Source organism: Myripristis murdjan, chromosome 7, assembly GCF_902150065.1.
Source record: "Myripristis murdjan chromosome 7, fMyrMur1.1, whole genome shotgun sequence".
NCBI classification, from domain to species: Eukaryota; Metazoa; Chordata; class Actinopteri; order Holocentriformes; family Holocentridae; genus Myripristis; species Myripristis murdjan.
This window is the reverse complement of record NC_043986.1, coordinates 8,675,312-8,684,369: the sequence shown is the minus strand read 5'-3', so window position 1 is coordinate 8,684,369 and position 9,058 is coordinate 8,675,312. Positions and strand designations below refer to the sequence as shown.

Genomic DNA, 9,058 nt, shown 5'->3' with positions numbered 1-9,058 from the left:
TTAAGACACTCAATGTTGTTTTCACCTTCGTCACCCGTCTATATGTGTATATATGATCAGCTTTTATACTGTGCTATGATCCCTGGTAAAGTAATGTCACAGGGAGAGAGCTTGCTATATTTTGCTAAGAATATATGTTAACTATGTTAACTGTATTTGTTGTTTCTCTCATTTTCTCTTATTTTAAGCTGGACACACAAGGAGTGGAGAACACAGGTAACAACTTTTCAAATATGTAAAACATGTAATTCCATTGACCACTGAAATGTGACATACATTTTCCACGTAAAAGATTTGGGTTCCAGACTGGGAAAATTAATATTGATACACTTTAAATTATTTCCTCAGTCTACTTCTGATGTAAGCACTGATTATTTTGGGTGACTGTATAAACACAGAGTTGGCTGGTGAGGGCAAGGGTGAACACTTACCTCCTTCAATACATGTGAAGTCAACTGCCACTTGGACAGCAGCACACTTCCTGGAAAACAAGTGTTGGAAGTCCCTCTTTCCCTGTATCCATCCAGTTGTGTCTGCACAGATGCCTGCCATGCTTGCCATATACACTGTATATAAAATTAATATTCAGCTGTTTCAAAGATAGCATGTAGTTTGTTCAGGTAGTGGCAATGTAGGAAATGCCATGTTATAGAGCTGTAAACAGGGATCAATAGCAGTGTTAATTTCAAAGCAGAACATATCCAATAAACACAAACCTCAATTGGTTTGCCCAGCTTTATCTGGCAGCTCATGTTAGTATAGTTTAGACTGACAGAATTACCATGAAAAATCAGCATGAGGAAACTAGTAAGCCACAAAGTCACCAATACTGCTTTTCAACATTTTGTGTAAATGACTGATAACAAGACAAAGGTAGCACATCCCAAATCGAGTCAAGGAAGACAAAATACTCACAGTTCACCTGTTTATTTTTGCTCACATCACACTACAAAAACCCAGCGCATCTCAGAACAGAGCCTTCATCACAGCATTCGATTGAATTTAACAATGACATGAAAAATCATACACACATATTGTACCGTAACATAACGTATGCCAACACCCATTTAATAAGAAATACTGCACAAAAACTATGTCCTTGGGTTTTTATGTCATTAGTTTAACCTCTTCAAAAAATTTTATTTAGTAGTACCATCAAAGATTCTTGAATAAGATAATATATAGTCTATATTGTCCTGCAGGAAAATTTGTCTTCACAGCCCGTACAAACACAACATACAGATAACCATACAGCAACATACCCATATACATCCAGAGACTGTGTGGTAGCAGCAGAGCAGGCACTGTAGCATCCAAACAACCCCCAATCCCCCTCTTCCCCTCCCAACATATAAAACCTGCAACGTCAAGATTTCAGAATAACATGAACAGTAACAACAATTTTTTTTGGTCATCACTGTGGACAAAATTCTTGTTAGCTCTTCAGTCTGTACTTAGAATATATATGCTCATTAAAACTAAAAAATTAACTTATTTTAACTTAAAGCCATAAACATCAATTCACAGAAACAATGTACCCACTGATTACACTGCAGACAGTATGGTTTCAGTGTCATGTCGCCACACGGTTTAAGTAGCAAGAATTCAATCAATCTAGTCAGCAAAGTTATTTCTTAATGTATGACAGTGTCCCTTTGAAAAGTTTCAAGAAACTGGTTGAAACTGCTTCTTCCATTTTTATCTCAATATCACCTCAATAAGACGGTGGTTAGAACAGTAAGTGTAAACGGTGACCTGTGAAAATTAAAATGTAATCCTTCACATCACTTTGTCACTGGGGAAAGTTTAAAGGTGCATTAAGAAATGAGATGTCAAATCAAAGCTGCTGCCTTCAGAGCTATGGAAGCGTCAGGAGGCTGCATTTTTCTCCCATATTGACTTACTCTGGGGGACACAGAAACACAGAGCCTTTTTTAAACCAGAAGCCTGGATAGAGGGGCTCGGTGAATTCGGCACGGAAGGTGTGGATGTGTTTCAGCTTTCCAGAGGAGACATTGTAATAGTCCAGAGTGCCACCTTCCCAGTCCAGAAACAGAGCTATTTTTTGGGAGGGGACTGGAACACTTGTGGGCGTCTTGTGCCAGGCAGTGTATTTGGTGTTTGAGCAGAGCAGACTCCAGGACTTGTCATTGCATCCCATGCCGCAGCCGCTGTCCCATCCTCTCCTTTCCACTCCTTTATATGCCACTCCAATGCCGACCGTCCCGTTCCACTCCACCTCCCAGTAGCAGCGCTCTCTGAGACCTTCTTTACAAATCACCTGAGTCCTCTTAAACCTCTCCGACTGGTGGGAATGTGAGACCCTCTTCCCCACCTCCAGTTTTCTTGCTTTCCTCTTGTTTTTGGACAGAATCAGCTTGCCACTTGCTGTGTTTTCGTCTAGCGTAAGAGCAACACCATCTGAAGGGGCGACAGAGACCGACATAATCTGCTATTTGTGCTCAGGGTTGTTTTAGTTCAAACGTGAAAAGTAAGTATAAAGGCAGAAATGAAATGATAACAAAATTAAATGCACATTAGATATGATTTGATGTGAGGTAAACACCTGGAAAGAGAGCAGACAATTAGACTGAATAACAATTAAATAATAACAGAACCAAACAGACTTGAAAGTTTTTCCACCTCCCCATCTCCACCTCGGCCTCACAGATTCATCCGTTCATTCAATCTAATCAAATGTCATCAGCCACCTTCACCACCAGTGTCTGGACTCCATGGGGGGATTTATTATGCTGCTGCTCGGGGCTGATCTGAAAATCTCCCTGTAGAGTCTAAGCGCGAAACATTTTCTAAAGACTTATTATCACTTACCTGCTGTAAAAAACTACATTTTCTCCATTAACAGACAGACAGGCTGGCAAAACACATCCAACACTGGTTATAACATGACAGTGAGTTCACAAGCATGATCAGAATACAGATCAGAATTCACATGAACTCACTGAAGTACAGTTTGCCATTTTTTGACCTTTTCAGTGATCAGCTTAGTGTCTGGAGGCTACTGAAACACTGAAGAACAACTACACTAGGAGACTCACATTTCTTCAGCCCTGGCTGTAACCGGTGCTGTCCACCATGATCCAATCTGTAAACGGAAAGAAAAGAAACAAGAAGAAATTATATAATGTCTGTACACTGAAATCTATAAAGTTCTCAAGGTTTAATAATATGATCAAAATTTTGATCACCTATTGATATTCATTAAGACAGCTGCATAGCAGGACTCACACTCATAAGTCATTGCAAAAGGTGAATTTAATCATCATCATCATCATCATCATCATCATCACAGACAGGATTACAGAGAGATTTGATGCCTAAACAGTCATGTCTCTACTGTATCAAAATGTTTTCCTCATGATACCAAACCAAGTCATGAGTATTTAAATGTACAAACATATAGTGCTGGGTATCGTTTCAGATTTCAAGAATCGATTCGATTCCGATTCACAAGATTCAGAATCGATTATCACGATTCGATCCGATTCGATTCGATTCGATTCGATCTGATATTGCCGATCCGATTCGATCCGATATTGATTTGGTTAGTTTTATTAAAAAGCATTTTGAGCTGTTACTGAGTTACATGCCTGTCTAGTTATGCAAGACATTAATACTATTATTACATTGTGTCATTTGACAACAGATTAATATAGGTATTGATAATTAAAATGGCTGTAAGACTGGTAAAAAAAGGCTAGGACCACCTTTTGTTGCCCAGACTTGGTATGTTGTGTTAGTGTATGTTTATGAGTTGTAGAACATAATAAATTATCTTGCAGGAGTAGATGGTTACCAGTAAGCGTGAGTCAAATAATTTAACAATATGTTAAATTATTATTTGTTTTAAAAATGTAAATTACTTATCAAACAGAGCTAACAATTCAGCTACCAATGAATGAGCTGTAGTATGCATGTGATAACATGGTTTGAAAAATAAGCCGAAGTGATACCTCTTCTCTGAATAGACAAGCTAAGCCAGTGTGCTGCTGTTAGCCAGTGAAAATAGCACAGAGTGGGAACTCTTCACTTTGTACGCAATCTATGTCAGTGCGCTGCGGTAGCCTGGAGAGTTTCTCTGCGTTTTGGACTCGTGCGGTGCCGGTGCAGGTGTTGTAATGTTTTTTCTTGGTGGTGCAGGTGCAGGTGAAACCACTGGAGCGGTTGTGCCACCCAGATTTGCTTCCTTCCATGTAATTTTCCCTAGACATACGTTCATATTCCACACAAAAACAGCATTTATATATATATTAAAAGATCGATCTTTCGGCGCACAGATCGATCCATGGGAATTTAGATGAAGATCGATTCAAAATCGGAGGATCGATCTTTTCAACACAGCTCTACAAACATAGCTCATCGTGTCACTGTACCTGAGTGTCTCCAGGCTGAAATCTGGATTCTCCTTTAGTGCAGAGAGTTTTGCCACGCCAGAGTCTCCTGGGTGATTGTAGCTCAGATCCAGCTGTTTCAGCTTGGAGGCTCTGAAGTTCAGAGCCGAGGCCAGTGAAGCACAGCCTATCTCCGTCACCTGACAACCGGACAATCTGTTGACCACACACACACAAGCACACACACACACACACACACACACACACACACACAAACACACATCTTATGCTGCCTACAGCCTCAGAATGTATTTAGCCCTCAGAGCGCCAAGCACCAACAGTGCTTCCAGCATGCATCGGTGGTCATGTAGCAACACAACAGTCATCAGCCTTCAGTCATCAGAGGATTCAAGACCTTCTACATTCATGAACGTTGTAGGTGTTTTTGGTAGGAGACTAGGTAGTATTGTACAGATCAAAAACATTATCTGACTTGAGTGTGCAGAATAATGCCATAAATAACACTGTCTATGCCTTTGGATCAAATGGTGATGATGTAAAGGCTGACAAACCAAACAAAAAATTTCAAGTGGATATTCATCAATATTCCATCCTTTCACGCTTAATTTTGCCAGCTGAATACTGCAGCATAATATTGCTTCTTGTGTTGTTTTTTTTATATTCTGTGCACTGAAAGTAGTCACTTGATTAAAATATCTGCATTGTACAATGTAGGTTATGCACTTTAGAATAAAAAAGGTTAAATGTCACGTGACAAACCCCATACTTCACTTTTGACAATGTTCAGTTTGCTTGGCAGTCACTGTAAAATGTAAATGGAAACTACACTTACTTGAGAATCTCTAGTCTGCAGTTGACAACCTTAAGACCATCACAAAGCGACTCCACACCCGAATCCATCAGGTCGTTATTACTGAGGTCCAGCTCTGTCAGGTTGGAGGAACAGGAGCTGAGGACTGAGGAGGCCAGACCTGCACAGGCTTTCTCAGAAAGCTCACACCAACTCAGCCTGTGAAGAGGCATCAAATCCCATCTCAAAATCTCATTCAGAAAAATAAAGTTTGGTGATCTTTGGTTGCTTGCAAAGAAGCAACCAGAGATCAGAAACAATTTCAGAACCAACATGGGGTTCCATCTTAAAATAAATAAGTTGTATATACCTGTAATGTGCATTATTTTATCATTATTTGATCCATATTGCTGACTGCTCTGCCACGGAGTCAATTGCAGAAAATTCTTCAGCATATACTTTGGTTACATTTGCCACTGACGATATAAAATTCACAAAAAAGACCTGCAGTGATCCTACCATGTAATCAGTGAACTACAGCTGCTCAAACATGCATTGTAACACCACAGGACATTAAAAATACTACAGAGAACAAAAAAATCACTGTGAACCACTGATGTGCACCACCGATACACAAATCTCAATAAGGATAGATAGCATGCATCATAAGGTTACACACACTTCCAGTTCTGATAGGAATATTAAAGAGTAAAATGCAATGAATAGGATTTGCTCCTTCATATTTTCAAGACAAATTATATTTAAAAACACTTACAAAGCAGTTGTGGAGACTTTGACCACTGGTAGCATCCCCAGAAGAACCTGCTCTGATTTGCGGTACTCCCTTAGATCAAACACATCCAGCTTCTCATCTGAAGTCAGCAAGACAAATGTCAGCGCTGACCACTGGGCGGGGGTAAACTTTTCATATGCACGACTTCCTGAGCGCATCGACTCTTTGATCTCGTTCACAAGAGAATGGTCGTTCAGCTCATTCAGACAGTGGAACAAATTGATATTTTTATCTGCATCTTGGCTCTCATCCCTGATCTTCTCCTTGATGTACTCAATTGTTTTCTTGTTGGCCTCAGAGCTGTTTTCTGTCTGGATCAGCAGTTGTTGCAGAGGTTTTTGATTAGTCTCCAGAGAAAGGCCAAGGAGGAAGCGGAGGAACAGGTCCCAGTCTCCGTTTTTGCTGCCTAAAGCCTTGTCCACTGCACTCTTATAGAAGTCGTATGCAGGCAGATCTTCACCCGTGGAGGCTGGTGTGGTAAGCACATTTTGACGTTCATTGTTGAATTTGAGAAAGACATAAACAGCAGCCAGAAACTCCTGAATGCTCAGATGGACAAAGCAGAACATCTTCTGTTTGTACAGCCCATCTCTTGAGATCTTTGTAAATAATCCTGAGTAGTCTGCAGTTTCTGTGATATCAATGCCACTTTCTGTCAGATCGTCTACAGTGAAGACCAGGTTTCCTTTCTCAAGCTCTTCATAGGCCAGTTTCGCCAGAAACAGAATGGTGTTTTTGTTTTCTGTATTCCAGCATGAATTTCTGTCTGATGTGCCATCAGTCTCCGGTATCTCAGATGTCTCAGACCTGTCACCTCCCTTCCCTCTGCCATACTTCACATTGCCTTGTTCACACTGTAGCAAAAGAAAGCGTATGTACATGTCAGTCAGAGTCTTGGGCATTTTTCCTGCCTGGTTTGTGCTCACCAACTTTTCCAGGACAGTTGCAGTGATCCAACAGAAGACTGGGATGTGGCACATAATGTAAAGGCTCCTTGATTTCTTGACATGTGAGATGATTCTCTCAGCCAAGTCTTTATTGCTGAATCTCTTCCTGAAGTACTCCTCCTTCTGCAAATTATTGAATCCTCGCACTTCGGTCATCCGGTCGACATTCGTAGCAGGGATGCGATTGGATGTTGCTGGTCGGGAGGTGATCCAGATTTGAGCTTTGGCGAGCAGGTTTCCCTGGATGAGGTTTGTCAGGAGAACATTCAGTGAGGTTGACTCCTTGACATCTCTACAGATTGGACTGTCTTTGAAGTTAAGATCAAACCGACACTCATCGAGACCATCCAGGACAATCAGAATTCCATATCTGTCATAGTTGGAGATTTCTGATGTCACCATATCCGGGAAGAACTGATGAATAAGTCCCTCTAAACTGTGTTCTTCATCTTTTCTCAAATTCAGCTCCCGGAAAGAAAAAGGAAATGTATAGTATATCTCGTGGTTGGCCATACCCTCAGCCCAGTCCAGCATGTACTTCTGTGAAGCAATTGTTTTTCCAATGCCTGCCACTCCATTTGTTAGCACAGTTCTGATTTTAGCTTGCCCTGACGCAGGTTTGAAGATGTCATGGTATTTAATGGATGTTTCTTTTCTTAATGATTTGAATGATGCCCCTTGAATCTGCCTGGACTCATGCTGACTATTGACCTCTTCAGTATCTCCTTCTATGATGTAGAGATCAGTGTAGATCTCATTCAGAAGAGCAGAATTTCCCTTTTTATCAATCCCTTCAGACACACAGCGAAATTGGTCCTTCAGATGAGATTTGAGTTTCCGGTGACTTACAATATCTGGCTTCTCTGTAGGAAAACACAAGCAAAGAAGAAAACAGATATTGTAGCTTATTCACTGGACAACTCAAATAACCTGTTGTTCATCAAGTTAGAGATACTGTGCTGAGGGTCAAAACAAATTTAACTCAAGTCTCTTTTCTTTTTGGTACAGTATGAGAGCTGAATTAGTGCAGCCCAGTCTCTTCTCCCCTCTCTGGTTTGTTTAGCCAGGATCTCTGACCACTTTTGATGATTTTCTGTTGCACTTTGAATATGATTCTTTTTTCTTAATAAATACTCTTAATCAACACATTTGTTGGTCACTCATTGGTTGTGGAGTCTTTCCTATGTTTAGGTCCTCCGGTTGAGCCTTTATTAATGAGCAGCTATACCACCACAACAAGTTTAAGAATGACTAATTTATCAAAGCTCTTTACAGGCTTGGTGTGAACACACTCTTTGCTTTCTGAACCTTTGACAAACTTCATGTGCACCCAAAGCTTACCTCGTATTTCTGTTACCCTGCTGACAAAATCACGATGGATCTTCTCACTGGCTGAAGGTTGGGAGGTTATCCAGACTTGGGCTGAAGGAAGCAGATTCCCCCTGATGAGGTTTGTCAGTAGCACATCCACTGAGGCTGTCTGTCTGATATCAGTCAGGGTCTCGCTGTTGTCAAGATGAGGTTCAAATTGATCCAAGCCATCAAAGACAAACAGCACTGGATACTCTGTGTAGCTGGAGATCACAGACTGTTTGGTTTCTTCAAAGAAATGATTGAGAAGTCCCATCAAACTGAATTTTTTGTCTTTTTTCATATTTAGTTCAGAGAAAGTGAGTGGAAATATAAGTTCTGGGTCATCACTGCGTATCTTCCAAAGTTTTAGCCATTCATGAACTGATTTTTCATTTTTAGCCCAGCCTTTTATAAATTTCTGGACATAGAAGGATTTTCCTATGCCAGCCTCTCCAGTGGTCAGCACGGTTCTGATTTTTTGATCTTCTCCATGTTTGAAGATATTACAGATCTGAGGTATTGGTTTTGGCTTAGTCTGTCCTGTTGCATGTTCACCACTGATCTCACTGCTCCTCTTCTCTTTTATGATGTGTTCTGTGTTTTTTTGGTTTGGGTGATTTTTGTCTTCTTTTTGAGAGAATTTTTTATTCAGTCTACTCTTCAGGTTGGATGACAGTTTCTTCCACCGGTCCACAGATTCTGAGTAAATAAAACAGTGTGGTATTATGATTATGCTTATGAGCACTAGACAAAACTCAAAGTAACAAATAGCTAACAACTATTGCAAAGCTGAAGAAAACAC

General features: G+C 40.5%; 1 protein-coding gene and 1 long non-coding RNA gene across 2 annotated transcripts in view; one reads left to right on the top strand and one right to left on the bottom strand.

Moving 5' to 3' along the window:
• Positions 1 to 4,514, top strand: part of LOC115362233 (uncharacterized) — a 39,953-nt gene extending 35,439 nt beyond the window's left edge. The window contains exon 4 of the long non-coding RNA XR_003928479.1: positions 4,438 to 4,514. This is a non-coding gene — a long non-coding RNA (uncharacterized LOC115362233). The remainder of the gene's footprint in view (positions 1 to 4,437) is intronic.
• The window catches only part of LOC115362230 (NLR family CARD domain-containing protein 3-like), a 90,265-nt gene that overhangs the window by 67,585 nt on the left and 13,622 nt on the right, over positions 1 to 9,058 (bottom strand). Inside the window, exons 2-5 of the mRNA XM_030056083.1 lie at positions 5,939 to 7,766; positions 5,206 to 5,382; positions 4,395 to 4,568; positions 3,060 to 3,106 (exon numbers count right to left, since the gene is read on the bottom strand). Coding sequence (XP_029911943.1) covers positions 3,060 to 3,106; positions 4,395 to 4,568; positions 5,206 to 5,382; positions 5,939 to 7,766 — 2,226 coding nt within the window. The remainder of the gene's footprint in view (positions 1 to 3,059; positions 3,107 to 4,394; positions 4,569 to 5,205; positions 5,383 to 5,938; positions 7,767 to 9,058) is intronic.